The sequence below is a fragment of the Pseudophryne corroboree genome, chromosome 3, assembly GCF_028390025.1.
Source record: "Pseudophryne corroboree isolate aPseCor3 chromosome 3, aPseCor3.hap2, whole genome shotgun sequence".
In the NCBI taxonomy this organism is placed as follows: Eukaryota; Metazoa; Chordata; class Amphibia; order Anura; family Myobatrachidae; genus Pseudophryne; species Pseudophryne corroboree.
In genome coordinates this window covers 604446157-604466350 of record NC_086446.1, presented here as the reverse complement: position 1 = coordinate 604466350, position 20194 = coordinate 604446157, and the positions used below count along the sequence as shown (strand labels likewise).

The 20194-nt window shown below is 47.8% G+C and overlaps 1 protein-coding gene across 2 annotated transcripts in view; it reads left to right on the top strand.

Moving 5' to 3' along the window:
- The window catches only part of LOC135058074 (phosphoinositide 3-kinase adapter protein 1-like), a 32859-nt gene extending 15646 nt beyond the window's left edge, over positions 1 to 17213 (top strand). The window contains exon 4 of one of the 2 annotated variants that reach the window (XR_010244579.1): positions 16959 to 17206. Coding sequence is in view for 1 of the 2 variants with exons in the window: in XM_063963700.1 (XP_063819770.1) it covers positions 16959 to 16992 (34 nt within the window). In the remaining variant the exon portion in view is untranslated. Of the gene's footprint in view, positions 1 to 16958 lie in introns of both variants that reach the window. The other variant, XM_063963700.1, reaches the window with a different exon arrangement.
- Positions 17214 to 20194: the final 2981 nt, after the last annotated feature.

Genomic DNA, 20194 nt, shown 5'->3' with positions numbered 1-20194 from the left:
CGGGAACGATTGATCTGCATGGGTTCCTCAGTAGTTGGAGTTGATGGTGTTGGTGGAGGAACGACTCGAGGCCTGGGACGATCTGACCGTGATTTCTCCATACAGCTTTCTCTGTATCTTAAGTCTAATTTATTGCATAGGGAAATTAACTTATCCAACTTATCAGGTACGTCCTGAGTCGCGAGGTCATCTTTGATCTTCTCGGAGAGACCGCTCCAGAAAGCTGCGATGAGAGCCTCCTCATTCCTGTTCAGTTCAGAGGAGAGAGTACGAAACTGGATCACGTACTGACTGACCATACGCGTGCCCTGACGCAGGCGCAGGATCTCCAATGAGGCAGCAGAAGTCCTGCCCGGTTCGTCGAAGATTCTTCGAAAGGCGGCTACAAACTCCGAGTAGTTAGACAGGATTGGATCCGACCTCTCCCACAATGGTGACACCCATTCCAACGCTTGCCCAGTAAGTAAAGAAATTATATAGGCTACCTTGGTTCGTGCTGATGGGAAACTGGCCGACTGTTGTTCGAACTGGATTTCACACTGGTTAAGAAACCCACGGCATTGCTTTGGATTCCCATCGAATTTACTGGGAGATGGCAAATGCAACCGTGGAAGTGGGCCTGGCACAGGAGGAAGCGGAACCGGAGGTGCTAATGTGGGAGCAGCTGTAGGAACTTGAGGAGCCGTCATGGCAACACAGAGAATCGAGACGTTCGGACATACTCTGCATGAACTGCACAATTTGAGATTGTGTGGCCTCCTGCTTACTTAAGCGAGACCAGATATCTGCGGTTGAATCTCCTCCTGAGGCCTGAACACCCGTCGAATCCATTGATGCCAGTGCTTACTGTCACGTCTAGCAAAGTTTGGGGATCCGGCAGTTGAGACTTGCCCAAGGAGGTAGCAGGCTGGGGAAGAACAAAATGAGGGGGTTGGATATAGTTCCTTTGCATGGGATACGGAGCAATGAAGGATGTAGGCGGAGTTTGAGAGTCAATGGAAAGTATTTATTATGTACAGAGCAGAGGTAGAAAACTGAGGTTGATGAACGGTGACTTGAGAACGTGGTCGTAGACAAAGAACTGTGGAACTGTGGGTGAGAGTAAAACGAGGCTGAAGACAAGAACCGTGGACTGCGACTTATGAGATGAAACTGCGGTAGAGGAGCTGAGAACTGTGGACGGTAGTTTGGGTCGTGACTGGAGACTGAGAACTGTAGACTGTGGCTTGAAAGATGAAGCTGGAGATAACGAGCTGAGGACTGTGAATGGTGGTTCGAGGACTTGGCTGGAAGCAAGAATCTGCGGACTGTGGCTTGGAGGACGAGGCAAGAGACTCGGGGTCGTCCGTGCCCAAAGGGTCTTACTGAACCGGGTTTTCCAAGAGCGTCTCCACGGGCAGCAGCAGGCTAGGAACGGGAAAACTGCAGCAGCAACTGAGAACTGGCAAAGCAGGGTTAGAAGTACCAGAATACAGCAGGAATCCTGGGAGCACAGGCTAAAGCACCTACAACAGGGTTGTAACTTGAAGCACTGGCATCCCTGTCCTAAACCAGCCCCCTTTTATAGGAAGAAGTCTCCCTGGATTGGCTGGAAAACTAGGAACAGGAATTATGTCAGAAACTTGGTCTCCAACATGGCGGCGCCCAGTAATGCAGACCTTTTCTGACAACATGCTGCTCACTGCCCCTGGTCTCCTAGGCAACGGCTTAGCGAGAGCGAGCTGCTGCAGCGGCGTCCCGCCGCCACGAGCGGACCCCCTCAACGCCATTACCGCTGCCTGTACCCTTGAACCCAGCGCCGCAGCCCTCCACCGCCGCTGCCCGGCCGCCCGTGAAGCCCGCCCCGCCGCCCCAGCATTCCGGTAAGACCCCGGACGCTGACACCTTCGGCACTTTAAGTCTTTTCAACAGTGTGAACTGGCTCCTCCCTCTATGCCCCTCCTCCAAGGAGACGGACAACTTCGAGAGAAGAATTTACATTAAACTAGTGGCGAGATTCACACCAGCTCATACCATACAAAACATGCTGCCTAACATGGCTTTCAACATAACCCATGCTAACGTGCATGCATAACGCAACAGCAACAGCTGTGAACATCTTAACACCTGTGTAAAAAGATAAAATGTAATTCTGCAGGAATATAAGGATATACCGGTAGGTAATTAAAATCCTATTTTCTCTTACGTCCTAGGGGATGCTGGGGTCCATTTTAGTACCATGGAAATGTACCAAACCTCCCAGTACGGGCGGGAAAGTGCTAATGTTCCTGCAGAACTGACTGACCAAACTGAAGGTCGTCAGCAACCAAGGTGCCAAATTTTCAATGCCGAGACACACCGGGCAGCCGCCCAGGAGGAACCCACTTCCTTGTAGAGTGGGCCTTTACCGAACTCGGTAACGGCAATCCTGCCATGGAATAAGCATGCTGAATGGTACCTCTGATCCAGCGCACAATAGTCTGCTTAGAAGCAGGACCCCCAATCTTGTTGGGGTCATAGAGGACAAACAAAGATTCTGTTTTACTTATCCGAGCCATTCTTGCAACATAAGTCCTCAACGCTCTGACGACATCCAAGGACTTTGAAACGGCTGAGGTGTCAGAAGCCACTGGCACCACCACAGGTTGGATGATATGGAAATAAGACACAACCTTTGGAAGAAAATGCTGACGTGTCCACAGTTCAGCTCTATCTTCATGAAAAATCAAATAAGGACTCTTGTGTGACAGAGCTCCTAATTCAGACACTCGTCTGCCTGAGGCCAAGGCCAACAGCATGACCACTTTCCAAGTGAGAAACTTCAACTCTAGCTCTTATAGAGGCTCAAACCAGTCCGATTTAAGGAACTGCAGCACCACATTAAGATCCCATGGCGCCGCAGGAGGCACAAAGGGAGGCTGGATGCGCAGAACCCCCTTCACGAACGTCTGGACCTCAGGAAGGGAAGCCAACTGTTTCTGAAAGAAAATAGACAAGGCCGAAATTTGTACCTTGATAGACCCTAATCTCAAGCCAGCATCCACATCCGCTTATAGAAATAGGAGAAGACGTCCTAATTTAAACTCCAGCGCAGGAGACTTCTTGGATTCACACCAAGACACATATTTTCTCCAAATACGATGGTAATGTTTGGACGTTACCCCTTTCCTGGCCAGAATAAGTGTGGGAAGACTTCATTGGGAATACCCTTACGGGCTAGGATCTGGCGCTCAACAGCCATGCTGTTAAACGCAGTCGCGGTAAGTCTTGATAAACAAACGGCCCCTGCTGATGTAGGTCCTCGCAAAGAGGCTGAGGATCTTCCAGTAATAACTCCTGAAGATCTGGATACCAAGCCCTCCTTGGCCAGTCTGGAGCAATGAGAATTGCTCGGACCCTTGTTCTTCTGATGATCTTGAGAACTTTTGGTATTAGTGGAAGTGGAGGGAACAGATACACCGACTGAAACACCCACTGGGTCACCAGTGCATCCCCTGCTATTGCTTGTGGGTCTCTTGACCTGGAACAATATTTCTGAAGCTTCTTGTTGTGATGTGATGCCTATATATCTACTTGAGGAACGCCCCAATGATCTGCTACCTCTGCAAAGACTTCTGGGTGTAGGCCCCATTCTTCTGGATGGAGATCAGGTCTGCTGAGGAAGTCTGCTTCCCAGTTGTCCACTCCCGGAATGAAAATTGCAGACAGAGCTTTTGTATGTCTTTCTGCCCAGAGGAGTATCTTTGTCACCTCTGCCATTGCCGCTCTGCTTTTTGTTCTGCCCTGGCGGTTTATGTAAGCTACTGCCGTTACATTGTCTGACTGGATCTGTATGGGACGACCTTGAAGAAGGTGTGTCGTTTGATGAAGGCTGTTGTACACAGCTCTCAATTCCAGAATGTTTATGTGAAGGAGTACTTCTTGACTTGACCATCTTCCTTGGAAGCTTTCCCCTTGCGTGACTGCTCCCCAACCTCGGAGGCTTGCATCTGTGGTCACCAGGATCCAAGTCTGAATCCCGAACCTGCGTCCCTCCAGGAGGTGAGAACTTTGAAGCCACCACAAGAGTGAAATTCTGGCTTTTGTTGACAGGATTATCCTCCGGTGCTTGTGTAGGTGCGATCTGGACCACTTGTCCAGTAGGTCCCATTGGAACACCCTGGCGTGGAATCGGCCAAATTGTAGAGCCTCGTAGGCCGCTACCATTTTCCCCAGCAGGCAGATGCACTGATGAATCGATACGCGTGCTGGTTTTAAAAACTTGTTTGACCATCCCCTGGATCTGCAGAGCCTTTTCCACCGGTAGGAATACTTTCTGTGCTTCCGTGTCCAATATCATTCCCAGAAATGATAACCTCCTTGTGGATTCCAATTGTGATTTTGGAAGCTTTATGATCCAACCGTGCTGTTGAAGCACTGTCAGGGAAAGTGCAATGTTCTGCACTAGTTTCTCCCTGTATCTCGCTTTTATGAGGAGATTGTCCAAGTATGGGATGACTTTGACTCCTTTCTTGCGAAGAACCATCATCTCCGCCATCACCTTGGTGAATATTCTCAGAGCCGTGGAGAGCCCGAAAGGCAATGTTTGGAACTGGTAGTGGCAGTTCTGCACCGCAAACCTCAGGTATGCCTGATGCGGCGGGTAGATGGGAACATGTAAATAAGCATCTTTAATGTCCATCGATACCAGAAATTCCTTTTCCTCCAAGCTGGAGATCACCACTCACAGGGATTCCATCTTGAATTTGAATCTTTTCAAATAAAGGTTCAGAGTCTTTAGGTTTAAAATATGTCTGACCGAGCCCTTCGGTTTCGACACTACAAACAGGCTTGAATAAAACCCTTTTTCCTGTTGTGACACAGGAACTAAGGAAATTACGTTGTCTTGACATATATTCGGTATTGCGTTCAGCACTTTTGCTCTGTCCTGAACAGAAGCTGATAAGACTGATTTGAAAAATCGGCATGGGGAAGGTCCTGAAATTCCAATTTGTACCCTTGGGATACTATCTGCAATACCCAAGGATCCAGATCTGAGTGAACCCAGACCTGGCTGAAAGACAGTAGACGTGCCCCCACCCGATCGTACTCCCACAGGGGAGCCCCAGCGTCATGCTGAGGTTTTAGCAGAAGTAGCTGTTGACTCCTGCTCCTGCGAGCCTGATGGTGTTGTAGATTTTTTACCTCTTCCTCGACCTCTTCCTGCGAAGAAGGGGGTACCCTTTGCCTTTTTGGACTTGTTGGGCCGAAAGGATTGCATCGTATGAGAATGAAATCCTTTCCTAGGTGGAGCAGCTGCGGAAGGCAGAAATGCTGATTTGCCTGATGTAGTTGTTGAAATCATGGCATCCAGCTTGTCTCCAAAGAGGGCTTCTCCATTGTAAGGAAGCGCCTCAATATTCTTTTTTGATTCCGCATCAGCATTCCATTGGCGGATCCACAGCGCCCTGCGGGCTGAAATCGCCATGGCGGAGATCTTGAACTCAGCAACCCAATATCCTTCACAGCTTCAACTAAGTAACCTGCAGCATCTTTGATATGGCCGAGAGTTAGGACAATTTCATCCCTGTGTCTATGTTAACAAGCAAGTTGTCAGACCATTTTTCCACAGCGTTACCTACCCACGCACAAGCAATGGTGGGCCTGAGCACCGTTCCGTTACCCGTATATATGTATTTTAGGGTTGTTTCTAATTTATGGTCAGCTGGATCTTTTAAAGGGGCTGAACCAGGGGCAGGCAAAACTATTTTCTTAGACAGCTGAGAAACTGAGGTGTCTATCATTGGGGGTGTCTCCCATTTGTGCCTGTCTTCCTCAGGTAAAGGGTACGCTACACGTATCCTTCTGGGAAGGGTAAATTTCTTCTCTGGGCTAGCCCAGGATTCTTCAAAGAACGCATTCAAATCCTTTGAAGGAGGAAAAGTCACAACCTGCTTTTTATTTAATTTAAAATAATCCTTTTCCTCAGGGACCAGTGTTGTTTCAGGAAACTCCAACAGCTCCTTTATAGCAACTATCATACATTGTATGCTTTTGGCTAATCTGGGGTCTACCCCTCTCAAATCCCCAGTGTCGACGTCAGAGTCGGAATCTGTGTATGTGTCCCCTTGCATTATCTGGGCCAGAGACCTTTTCTGGGAACTGGATGGTGTTAGGTTCCTGGTGCTCAGAACAAGGGAGATGTTGCATAGTGAGTCCTGAGCACCAGAACGTGACGCTGAAATAAGGTGTGGTGTGGAAATAGCCCCTAGCACCCTACCTCCTTGTTTTACCCGTGTGGTCAGTTCACGCCTGAGTGACTATGGTTTCTTGGGCCCACGGCAGCCGCGTTTGAAGGGCGGATTATGTCTGCCCAACTCCGATGCCCCCAGGTCTTAGCGTGAGACAAGGCGTGAAACGAGACAGGATAATAACAGGGGGACCTCTGATTAAAACAACAGAAAGCTAGGGGCTACTAACTACCCTAAAACTAAATATATGTGCGGCACGCCGCCAAAGGAAAAGAACAACCAAGGAAATGCTGTCCACTCGCTGACACAATACTGTTGTGTACCGGCGGTGACAGCATAAGCAGAACCCTCTGCAAAACACTAGTAACAAAATATAACCAAAGAATACTGCGGCCTAGGCTGACGGACGCGGCAAAGCCGCTACTTATGGAACCGGTACAAACACTGGCAAACGGACAGGAACCCCCAATGTAGCCGACACAGACTCTCAGAACCGGAGGACAGGCAGAATCCCAAACGACAGACCGGTGGACACCAAGAAGCCAGAAACTCGACTAGGCACAGACAAAGCCACAGGACTTCTGGACAGGAACACTTCACGGCAGGACACAGGAACCGACACAGGAATCGACACAGGAACCAACACTGGAAGCAGCTAGACAGACACTGCTAGACAGGAGCTCAGGAACTGGCAGGGACTAGCTCAGAACGCAAGAACTCTGGAAGTCAATAAACCTGGAAATATCACCAGCGTCTGTGAATTGCACTGAGCCAGCATATAACAGAGAGTCTTAATTAATTATGTCGTGCAGCTGCCCTGCTGCACAACTGAGAGGTGCAATCAACAGACAGGTGAGGCTGAACACATGGGAACAAGCTGCAATTACACAGACTCACCACTGGCAGCAAACAAGAATATTCTTAAACCAGAGTAACGGGAAAACCTGGCCTGCAAGACAACTATAAACATAAAATAGGAATAAACCACTACCTGTGGTTCATAACAGTACCCTTTCCTTAAGGGTGAACTCCGAACACCCCATGACACCCACGGGGAACATGAACAGAAGTATAACATAAAATACATAACCAAAAATGCAAAACAGGAATGAGCCACAGCCGTGGCTCATAACATTACCCCCCCCCCCCCTTGAGGAGGGGTCAAAGGACCCCAAAATTCAGACTTTCCAACACAAGGGATACAAAAAAAAAACCTGACACACTGGTCTAACAGAAACAAGCTGTTACATCAGCTTGTAACGGTGCCCCCCCCTCTTGACGGTGGCCACTGGACACAAGACAAGGAAAAAAAAATCTTTTTATTTTATTTTATTTTTTAACAAGGCAAGAGTCAATAATCATTTCTTTTTCTTCTTCTTCTTTTTACAAAGTTCTTGAGATCTGATCAAGGTAATTCCCCAAACATTGTCTGAACTGATGGTACCTCCCAGCAAGGCTGGGTTCAAATCAGAGATTGGTTTCTTAACCTTGGGAGCAGAACTTTCAGGCAAAGTACTACTTTTAGAAGAAGAGAGAAAAGCACATCCTGCAGTCAAAACAACGGGCTGAGACTCTTGTGCCGAATTTACAGAATACGGTGAACTCTCACCAGATAAGACGGGTGACCTAGAGGAATCTGAACCAATTTCTTTGGAACCATATCTCTTAATAACTGCATCACTGAATGCCGGGGGATCCTGAAGAATGGGATCTTCAGCTTTCATTAGGCTGGTTGCCCACTCGAAAGGCTCTCCTCTAAAGGAATATATCAGATAGAGCACAAGGTTCTCTGAAGTGATGCCCAGAAATGGTCTAAACAACAAAATGGTGTAATAGTGTTTGTAAAGCGCCAGAAATTGGACTAAGTCCCCATCAAAGATTATAGATGTTGAGATATCAGGATCTGCTTCCTTCCCATCTGACTGACTAGAGTGCTTTGCTAGGACCTGGTCACTATTGACCTTACTCGAGGCTAAGACTTTCTGAACCCCACTTGGGGCAGTGACTTTCTGAACTCCACCTGGGGCAGTGACCCTCGGAACCCCACCTGGGGCAGTGGCCCTCGGAACCCCACCTGGGGCAGTGGCCCTCGGAACCCCACCTGGGGCAGTGGCCCTCGGAACCCCACCTGGGGCAGTGACTTTCTGAACCCCACGCGGGGCAGTGACTTTCTGAACCCCACCCGGGGCAGTGACTTTCTGAACCCCACCCGGGGCAGTGGCCTCCGGGAACCCCGCTGGGGCAGTGGCCTCCGGGAACCCCGCTGGGGCAGTGGCCTCCGGGAACCCCCCTGGAGCCAGAACCTCGGATTCTTTTACTGGGACCGGGCCGTCGGCATCCCTCACTGGGACCGGGACGTCGGCCTCCCTCACTGGGACCGAGCCGTCGGCCTCCCTCACTGGGACCGAGCCGTCGGCCTCCCTCACTGGGACCGAGCCGTCGGCCTCCCTCACTGGGACCGAGCCGTCGGCCTCCCTCACTGGGACCGAGCCGTCGGCCTCCCTCACTGGGACCGAACCGTCGGCCTCCCTCTCTGAGTCGATAATTATCGAAACTTCTCCTGGGACTATGACTTCCGGGACTTTTGCTGAAGCTATAACCTTCAGAACCTCCACTAACGCTATGCCTCTTGAGTCCTTTCCTGGGGAAGCGACTTCTAGACCCTTCTTTGGGGCTTTGTCTCTCGAGACCCCACTTGGGAATATTACTTCAAAGATCCCTTCTGGGGTTTTGCTTCTCGAGTTCCCTTCTAGAACTATGGTTTTAGACACCTTCTCTGGAGTTGCGCTTTTCAAGTCTCTACCTGGGGTAACAGCTTCTGAGACCCCTTCTGGTATTGACACCTGAGCTATAATATTCGATGTCCCTCTATAACCTAGAGCATCGGGTACCGCTCCAGGACTCTGGGCATCGGGTACCGCTCAAGGACTCTGGGCACCGGGTACCGCTCCAGGACCCTGGGCATCGGGCACCGCTCCAGGACCCTGGGCATCGGGCACCGCTCCAGGACCCTGGGCATCGGGCACCGTTCCAGGACCCTGGGCATCGGGCACCACTCCAGGACCCCGGGCATCGGGCACCACTCCAGGACCCCGGGCATCAGGCACCACTCCAGGGGCTTGCAACTCTGCTTCAACAGGAAAATCAAGAGAGGAGAGAAACATTCTCCTTTGGTTCCTGAATCTATAATGGGGCTCCCTAGCCCAAGGACCCCAATTATAGGACAGAGTGCTTTTTAGTGTGGGTTGTGTGACAAGTACCTCTGCCACAGTAGAGACAGGAGTAGGTCTTGTATTCTGACTAAACTTGGCCAGAGGGCAGGACTTGTCGCCACACTTTGCTTGCGCAACTCACAGGTCTGCAGATAGTGGCCTAAACCCCCACAATATAGGCATAAATCTAAGTTTCTGCGACGCAGACGCTCCTCTTCTGAGAGCCTGGGCCGCAGAAAACTTTTAAACCTTTTCTCTTTAATTAAACCTGAGGATTCACTTGTCACCATACTGTGAGCAAGAGTCTCTTTATAGGATGAACTCTCAACAACTTCTGGCAAAATAAGCAAAATTTTGGTCAGAAGGTTTTGCAGGTGCTTTAAGGATTGCTGCAAAACTTCCAGCCGCTCAGGTTTCAAAGCACTGAAAGCAGAGTTCAGGGCTGAGAGAGATGCTTGCAGGGCTTGCATAGTAGGCATAGGAGGATTTCAAACTTAGACAAGACAAGATACAATTCTAGACACGATTCTAAAACAAGATTCTAGACAAGATTCTTAGACAATATTCTTAGACAAGAGTCTAGACATGATTCCAGACATGATTCTAAGACAAGATTCTAAGACAAGATTCTAGACAAGACACTGGACTGGGCCAAAAAAGAAAAAGCTTTATTTCTTTTTTGTTGTATGGCTGGTGATAATGTTAGGTTCCTGGTGCTCAGAACAAGGGAGATGTTGCGTAGTGAGTCCTGAGCACCAGAATGTGACGCTGAAATAAGGTGTGGTGTGGAAATAGCCCCTAGCACTCTACCTCCGTTGTTTTACCCGTGTGGTCAGTTCACGCCTGAGTGACTATGGTTTCTTGGGCCCACGGCAGCCGCGTTTGAAGGGCGGATTATGTCTGCCCAACTCCGATGCCCCCAGATCTTAGCGTGAGACAAGGCGTGAACCGAGACAGGATAATAACAAGGGGACCTCTGACTAAAACAACAGAAAGCTAGGGGCTACTAACTACCCTAAAACTAAATATATGTGCGGCACGCCGCCAAAGGAAAAGAACAACCAAGGAAATGCTGTCTGACACAATACTGTTGTGTACCGGCGGTGACAGCATAAGCAGAACCCTCTGCAAAACACCAGTAACAAAATATAACCAAAGAATACTGCGGCCTAGGCTGACGGACGCGGCAAAGCCGCTACTTATGGAACCGGTACAAACACTGGCATACGGACAGGAACCCCCAATGTAGCCGACACAGACTCTCAGAACCGGAGGACAGGCAGAATCCCAAACGACAGACCGGTGGACACCAAGAAGCCAGAAACTCGACTAGGCACAGACAAAGCCACAGGACTTCTGGACAGGAACACTTCACGGCAGGACACAGGAACCGACACAGGAATCGACACAGGAACCAACACTGGAAGCAGCTAGACAGACACTGCTAGACAGGAGCTCAGGAACTGGCAGGGACTAGCTCAGAACGCAAGAACTCTGGAAGTCAAGAAACCTGGAAATATCACCAGCGTCTGTGAATTGCACTGAGCCAGCATATAACAGAGAGTCTTAATTAATTATGTCGTGCAGCTGCCCTGCTGCACAACTGAGAGGTGCAATCAACAGACAGGTGAGGCTGAACACATGGGAACAAGCTGCAATTACACAGACTCACCACTGGCAGCAAACAAGAATATTCTTAAACCAGAGTAACGGGAAAACCTGGCCTGCAAGACAACTATAAACATAAAATAGGAATAAACCACTACCTGTGGTTCATAACAGTACCCTTTCCTTAAGGGTGAACTCCGAACACCCCATGACACCCACGGGGAACATGAACAGAAGTATAACATAAAATACATAACCAAAAATGCAAAACAGGAATGAGCCACAGCCGTGGCTCATAACATTACCCCCCCCCCCTTGAGGAGGGGTCAAAGGACCCCAAAATTCAGACTTTCCAACACAAGGGATACAAAAAAAAAACCTGACACACTGGTCTAACAGAAACAAGCTGTTACAACAGCTTGTAACGGTGCCCCCCCCCCCTTGACGGTGGCCACTGGACACAAGACAAGGAAAAAAAAATCTTTTTATTTTATTTTATTTTTTAACAAGGCAAGAGTCAATAATCATTTCTTTTTCTTCTTCTTCTTTTTACAAAGTTCTTGAGATCTGATCAAGGTAATTCCCCAAACATTGTCTGAACTGATGGTACCTCCCAGCAAGGCTGGGTTCAAATCAGAGATTGGTTTCTTAACCTTGGGAGCAGAACTTTCAGGCAAAGTACTACTTTTAGAAGAAGAGAGAAAAGCACATCCTGCAGTCAAAACAACGGGCTGAGACTCTTGTGCCGAATTTACAGAATACGGTGAACTCTCACCAGATAAGACGGGTGACCTAGAGGAATCTGAACCAATTTCTTTGGAACCATATCTCTTAATAACTGCATCACTGAATGCCGGGGGATCCTGAAGAATGGGATCTTCAGCTTTCATTAGGCTGGTTGCCCACTCAAAAGGCTCTCCTCTAAAGGAATATATCAGATAGAGCACAAGGTTCTCTGAAGTGATGCCCAGAAATGGTCTAAACAACAAAATGGTGTAATAGTGTTTGTAAAGCGCCAGAAATTGGACTAAGTCCCCATCAAAGATTATAGATGTTGAGATATCAGGATCTGCTTCCTTCCCATCTGACTGACTAGAGTGCTTTGCTAGGACCTGGTCACTATTGACCTTACTCGAGGCTAAGACTTTCTGAACCCCACTTGGGGCAGTGACTTTCTGAACTCCACCTGGGGCAGTGACCCTCGGAACCCCACCTGGGGCAGTGGCCCTCGGAACCCCACCTGGGGCAGTGGCCCTCGGAACCCCACCTGGGGCAGTGGCCCTCGGAACCCCACCTGGGGCAGTGACTTTCTGAACCCCACGCGGGGCAGTGACTTTCTGAACCCCACCCGGGGCAGTGACTTTCTGAACCCCACCCGGGGCAGTGGCCTCCGGGAACCCCGCTGGGGCAGTGGCCTCCGGGAACCCCGCTGGGGCAGTGGCCTCCGGGAACCCCCCTGGAGCCAGAACCTCGGATTCTTTTACTGGGACCGGGCCGTCGGCATCCCTCACTGGGACCGGGACGTCGGCCTCCCTCACTGGGACCGAGCCGTCGGCCTCCCTCACTGGGACCGAGCCGTCGGCCTCCCTCACTGGGACCGAGCCGTCGGCCTCCCTCACTGGGACCGAGCCGTCGGCCTCCCTCACTGGGACCGAGCCGTCGGCCTCCCTCACTGGGACCGAACCGTCGGCCTCCCTCTCTGAGTCGATAATTATCGAAACTTCTCCTGGGACTATGACTTCCGGGACTTTTGCTGAAGCTATAACCTTCAGAACCTCCACTAACGCTATGCCTCTTGAGTCCTTTCCTGGGGAAGCGACTTCTAGACCCTTCTTTGGGGCTTTGTCTCTCGAGACCCCACTTGGGAATATTACTTCAAAGATCCCTTCTGGGGTTTTGCTTCTCGAGTTCCCTTCTAGAACTATGGTTTTAGACACCTTCTCTGGAGTTGCGCTTTTCAAGTCTCTACCTGGGGTAACAGCTTCTGAGACCCCTTCTGGTATTGACACCTGAGCTATAATATTCGATGTCCCTCTATAACCTAGAGCATCGGGTACCGCTCCAGGACTCTGGGCATCGGGTACCGCTCAAGGACTCTGGGCACCGGGTACCGCTCCAGGACCCTGGGCATCGGGCACCGCTCCAGGACCCTGGGCATCGGGCACCGCTCCAGGACCCTGGGCATCGGGCACCGTTCCAGGACCCTGGGCATCGGGCACCACTCCAGGACCCCGGGCATCGGGCACCACTCCAGGACCCCGGGCATCAGGCACCACTCCAGGGGCTTGCAACTCTGCTTCAACAGGAAAATCAAGAGAGGAGAGAAACATTCTCCTTTGGTTCCTGAATCTATAATGGGGCTCCCTAGCCCAAGGACTCCAATTATAGGACAGAGTGCTTTTTAGTGTGGGTTGTGTGACAAGTACCTCTGCCACAGTAGAGACAGGAGTAGGTCTTGTATTCTGACTAAACTTGGCCAGAGGGCAGGACTTGTCGCCACACTTTGCTTGCGCAACTCACAGGTCTGCAGATAGTGGCCTAAACCCCCACAATATAGGCATAAATCTAAGTTTCTGCGACGCAGACGCTCCTCTTCTGAGAGCCTGGGCCGCAGAAAACTTTTAAACCTTTTCTCTTTAATTAAACCTGAGGATTCACTTGTCACCATACTGTGAGCAAGAGTCTCTTTATAGGATGAACTCTCAACAACTTCTGGCAAAATAAGCAAAATTTTGGTCAGAAGGTTTTGCAGGTGCTTTAAGGATTGCTGCAAAACTTCCAGCCGCTCAGGTTTCAAAGCACTGAAAGCAGAGTTCAGGGCTGAGAGAGATGCTTGCAGGGCTTGCATAGTAGGCATAGGAGGATTTCAAACTTAGACAAGACAAGATACAATTCTAGACACGATTCTAAAACAAGATTCTAGACAAGATTCTTAGACAATATTCTTAGACAAGAGTCTAGACATGATTCCAGACATGATTCTAAGTCAAGATTCTAAGACAAGATTCTAGACAAGACACTGGACTGGGCCAAAAAAGAAAAAGCTTTATTTCTTTTTTGTTGTATGGCTGGTGATAATGTTAGGTTCCTGGTGCTCAGAACAAGGGAGATGTTGCGTAGTGAGTCCTGAGCACCAAAATGTGACGCTGAAATAAGGTGTGGTGTGGAAATAGCCCCTAGCACTCTACCTCCGTTGTTTTACCCGTGTGGTCAGTTCACGCCTGAGTGACTATGGTTTCTTGGGCCCACGGCAGCCGCGTTTGAAGGGCGGATTATGTCTGCCCAACTCCGATGCCCCCAGATCTTAGCGTGAGACAAGGCGTGAACCGAGACAGGATAATAACAAGGGGACCTCTGACTAAAACAACAGAAAGCTAGGGGCTACTAACTACCCTAAAACTAAATATATGTGCGGCACGCCGCCAAAGGAAAAGAACAACCAAGGAAATGCTGTCTGACACAATACTGTTGTGTACCGGCGGTGACAGCATAAGCAGAACCCTCTGCAAAACACCAGTAACAAAATATAACCAAAGAATACTGCGGCCTAGGCCGACGGACGCGGCAAAGCCGCTACTCACGGAACCGGTACAAACACTGGCAAACGGACAGGAACCCCCAATGTAGCCGACACAGACTCTCAGAACCGGAGGACAGGCAGAATCCCAAACGACAGACCGGTGGACACCAAGAAGCCAGAAACTCGACTAGGCACAGACAAAGCCACAGGACTTCTGGACAGGAACACTTCACGGCAGGACACAGGACCTGACACAGGAACCAACACTGGAAGCAGCTAGACAGACACTGCTAGACAGGAGCTCAGGAACTGGCAGGGACTAGCTCAGAACGCAAGAACTCTGGAAGTCAAGAAACCTGGAAATATCACCAGCGTCTGTGAATTGCACTGAGCCAGCATATAACAGAGAGTCTTAATTAATTATGTCGTGCAGCTGCCCTGCTGCACAACTGAGAGGTGCAATCAACAGACAGGTGAGGCTGAACACATGGGAACAAGCTGCAATTACACAGACTCACCACTGGCAGCAAACAAGAATATTCTTAAACCAGAGCAACGGGAAAACCTGGCCTGCAAGACAACTATAAACATAAAATAGGAATGAACCACTACCTGTGGTTCATAACAGTACCCTTTCCTTAAGGGTGAACTCCGAACACCCCATGACACCCACGGGGAACATGAACAGAAGTATAACATAAAATACATAACCAAAAATGCAAAACAGGAATAAGCCACAGCCGTGGCTCATAACAGATGGGACCCGAGTGGATGATATGGAGGGGTCAGTAAACAGTGCATCCTCCACAGACTGCCTCCAATATTTAGTCTGTTGTTCAGACTCAGAGAATTTCTTTGCAAGCATTGACATATTCTTTTGTAACATTCTCACCCACTCCGGCTCCTTCTGAGAGGGAAGGGCCACCACATTACTCTCGTGTATCTAAAATGGGTTCTTCCTGGGAAGAACCCTCCCCAATGTCTGACATATTACACACTTGTACACAGACACACACACACCCCTATCACACAGGGAGCTATTGGGGACAGACCCACACTAAAGTCTGTCAGAGAGACACAGAGGGATTTGCCAGTCCACACACTGTGCCTTATTGTGAATTGTGGAAATATTACCCACTTACAGCGCATATACCAATAATAGGCACACAGGCCTAATTATAATGAACACTCTCTGCCCCTTCTATAACACCCTGTACTTGTATCAGCGTTGTCATGAGGAGAAACAGCGTTCAGGAGTTTCACACTGGAGTTTCTGTCAGGAGAAAATGGCACCCAGTGAGTGTTCAGCCTCAGCAATGTAATATTTATACTGGCTAGGGATGACACATCAGCGGCTGTACATGTATGTGCCCTTTTTGCCAGTGAGAGTAAGGTTTTAAAACATGCCCTCAGAGCGCGTCCCCCCCGCGCGCTCTGCACCCTTGTGTTGAGAGACATGGCGCGCACTGCGCGTGTACCTGTATGCCGCCAGCGATGACCGGAGGATCCCCTCTCTGCAGGACTACGGTAATATACTCACCAGCCTTCTGACTTCTGGCTCTGCTAGGGGGTGGTGGCAGTGCTGTGAGAGTGAACGCTTGCCAGGCTTGGGCTGTGTTCAGTACCCTTCAGGAGCTAATGGTGTCCTGTCAGCGGAAGCAGAACCATTAACTAATTGAGAAGTTGGTTCCTACTTCCCCCTCTAAGTCCCACGAAGCAGGGAAGCTGTTGCCAGCAGCTTCCCTGCAAAATAAAAAACCTTGGAAAGTCTTTTTCCAGCAAAGCTCTGTAGAGCTCCACTAGTGTGCATCCAGTCTCCTGGGCACATTTTTTAAACTGAGGTCTGGAGGAGGGGCATAAAGGGAGGAGCCAGTTCACACTGTTGAAAAGTCTTAAAGTGCCGAAGGCTTCTGTGGAACCGTCTATACCCCATGGTACTAAAATGGACCCCAGCATCCTCTAGGACGTAAGAGAAATGGGGATTTTAGTATTCTGAAATCAGATAACTCATAGTCAGTGCATAGTGTGAATGCCAAATTGTTTCCTTAAAAATATTTAAAATGCCCGCTCTAATATATATTGTAAACGCCTGCACCTCTTATTACCATGTGCCATGAATGTGCACTATACATAGCAAAACACTGCATCCCATAAGAGAAAACAATACACCCACACATTATCTGAGTTCCAAAGCTCATTGATGTATATATTTGTTATTAAAAGGATATGGATTCAAAATATATTACAATGTACAGTATACCTATAGTTACATGGATACAATAGCACAGTAATCAGTTAATACAAAATACATACAGTTACAGGCCAGCATACAATACCATTCTCCTTAAGTTATATAAATTCATCTCTCCATATCACTCTCTCTCTCTCTCTCTCTGTAAAATCATGCAGGAACTGGTCTGGCAGCAACTCCATCATCCTCTGAGACAAAACAGCAACTGAACTCCTGTGTGATCAGCAATGTGTTATCTAGTTTTTGGGGGAGGGGACTTTCTCATTCATGATGAGTCACTAGTCTATTTGTATATGCTCCACAGGTTCAGCCTTGAAGACATCCAAAGGGGCTGGCCTGAGCTTCCTGTCCACTACCTGTTTGGAATATCTATTGTTCTAATAAAAGTGATTTTACCTTTCATACATTTAATCATAACTATTTGTTGCAATGTCCTACAACTTAATAACAAGTATCAAATGAATCTACACATTAATCTGGTTGCTTAAATACCAAATATGACAGGTGTATCTGGCTTCGTTCAAATAATACACATACATGACATTACTTCATTATATAATTTTAAATCATCATGATGTCTGGCGCTTGATATTATTATAATTATGTACTGCATGAAATAAGTGTCGAATCCATCTCTGTGGCATGTCCGTGTAAATGCGTGTTACCATATTTTGCTGTGCTCGCTGCGCGTATTTGCAAGTATAGCGAATCATAATGTGTGTAGTTTGTATGTTCTTTTTATGTAATATTTTTGACTTCGACAGACCACCCTTTGGCAGTAAACAATAACTGCCATCAATTATTAACATAAGAAAAAAAATATTTCATACAATAATTGGTGACCTAGACACAAGTATGTATTCATTTCGCAAATCAGACACTTGACTATATTTGGGGAAGACAGGGAGGAGGACGAGACATCCTCTATATGCACTCGGCGGTCACGGGACCACTGGTTGGGTGTGGTACAACATTCAACCTATAGAGTATGCTGGGACAGTGCTTTGGCCTATAATGTCTGATTTGCGATGAACATTTCACACATACATGTACCTACGTCTTTGTACACTGATGTTTGGATTCGATTGAGGTTCTGCTGGGTAGATGAAGAAGACACAAACAAATTGTAAAAGAGACATATAAAATTTTCATGATCTACATATTCCTATCATTTTCTGAACATTGTTTCCATTTCTGGAACGTATGCTAGGTCTGTTTAATAATTGAACAAGGGTTATAAGTAGTGTCCTTCCTAAATAACATAAACCTTCGGAGTTCGGGGAGAGCCACTCATAAACCTTTCTTCCACATATATTAATGAGCTCTTTATCTGCAATGTGTGAATAGCCATTGTCTGATTGTTCCTGATTACCTCTGAACTCCATAACTACTAGACCTTTGATTTTTCTCTGACTTTAACAAACTGATCGGCTAATCCTGGGATCCTATAAGGAAATCACTCCTTCCTCCAGAACCAGTTCCAGTCCCACACTCGACTCCTCATAAAAAAACCTTGCAAAAATAGAATATCCTGAAAAAAAAAATTTATCAGCGGGAAAAAGAGAAAAGAGAAATAGAACAAAACAACTCTTGTTCATAACAAATCAATTACAATGACTGGTCTTTCTGCAATCCTTTAGTACGCTCAGGTAGTGTTCAACAGTGCCGCCTCTCAGTCTTCACGGAACAGAGTCTCTGGTGATACTTTTGCGATCTCACTCCATTTACAAGTTCTTTCCGGAATACCGACTTTCCTGCAATGGGAATCGTGGACCCAAGTCTCTCTCTCGGCTACTTTCACTGGGATAGTGCTGTCAACAAAACTTGGTATGGTCCTTCCCACCTGTCTATTAGGCAACCTGAGCGTAAGAACAATCACACAGTCTCTTGGTTCACAATCAAGACAGTTAGTATTTGGCATACCAGATTTCAACAGTTTCAAGTTCTTTTGTCAAGTTCTCAAATGCTGGCTCATCTCAATAAGGTACTGTACTGTCACCTCATTGGTGTATTTCTGATCATTGTGTGGATCAATCATGACATGAGGTTGTCTTCCAAAAACAACCAAAAAAGACACAAATACCAAAACAAAAACAAAAACAAATTTCGAAGAGGGTGATTCGTTAAGTGAAGATCTGGGAGTGGTTCTGATGCTACATAATACTAGTGGCAGTATCTATGATCACAATGGTACAATTTCAAGCTTTGCTCATACTTCTAGGGGTACCATTATCTACACACAAATTTCTGCGCAATTTTTCTTTGCGGTAAACACAGCAGCATGTGTGGCGGCAGGAAATGCCTCTACCCAGTTTGAGAAAACATCAGTGCACACCAATACATAACAATAATTCCTGAAGGGTGTTAACTGTACGAAGTCGATTTGTATTTCCTGAAAAGATCCGTCTGTATGAGGTATATATGGGATGGCTCTGTTGGTATTGCTTTACCAATATTCTTCCTCAAGCAAGCAAGACAGGTCATTGCTCTCTTACCTGCATGAGAATAGAATCCTGGCGCACACCAGTAGGCTCTCATCAGCCTGCGCATACCCTCTTGGCCTAGATGAGTCAGACCGTGTGCCACCTCAGCTAGACTTGGAAGGTATGCTCTGGGGGCTACTGGCTTACCGTGTCCACCTGTCCACAGTCCTGAGGACTCCTGGCCATACCCCTTTGTCCTCCAGACTGCCTTTTCCTGTAGGGAACACAAATTTTTCATTTTTATTTACTATCGTGTGTTTGTAATGTAGAGTACCATGAGCATAACTCAAAAAAAAAAAAACATCTCTAGAGGAGAGAAAGAAGAAGAAAATGAAAAAGAAAATGTCAGGTTTGCCATTCACCAACAGGCATATCAGTGTCTATACAAAATTTCCCTTCACCAGTATTCCCATTCTCCACCCTTTGTGCATGACAAGGCACACTGCAGTAATACTGGTGTTATCGTGCTGTTGAGATATACTGGGTTTGGGCAGAACTCTGAAGGATCTAGGCATGTGGAGTTTGAACTGTAATTGGGTCCATGTATTGTACCACCCTGTGTGAATGCAAAAGATGAAGAGGAAACTGTAGAGAAACAGAATAGAGGTTGGTGACAGATGAGTTTGTAGAAGTGAAGATTTTATAAAAATTTGACAACTGGATTGGGCACTACAGGGAAGTGATTCTCTACTTGGTCTACTCCCCTTAAAAAAATTATATATGTCATATATCTACTGGGACTATCCCAGCCATCAATCCAGTGTCCTGTCCATCCTAAGTTCATAGGGAACCCGGTATCTGTGAGATAATTTCCTCTACCTGTGATGGACATGCATCTAGAACAGTAGAATGCGACATTAGCCTTCGTGGGTGTCTAACATACTTTGTACTTCCTGAGCGGGAGCACAGTA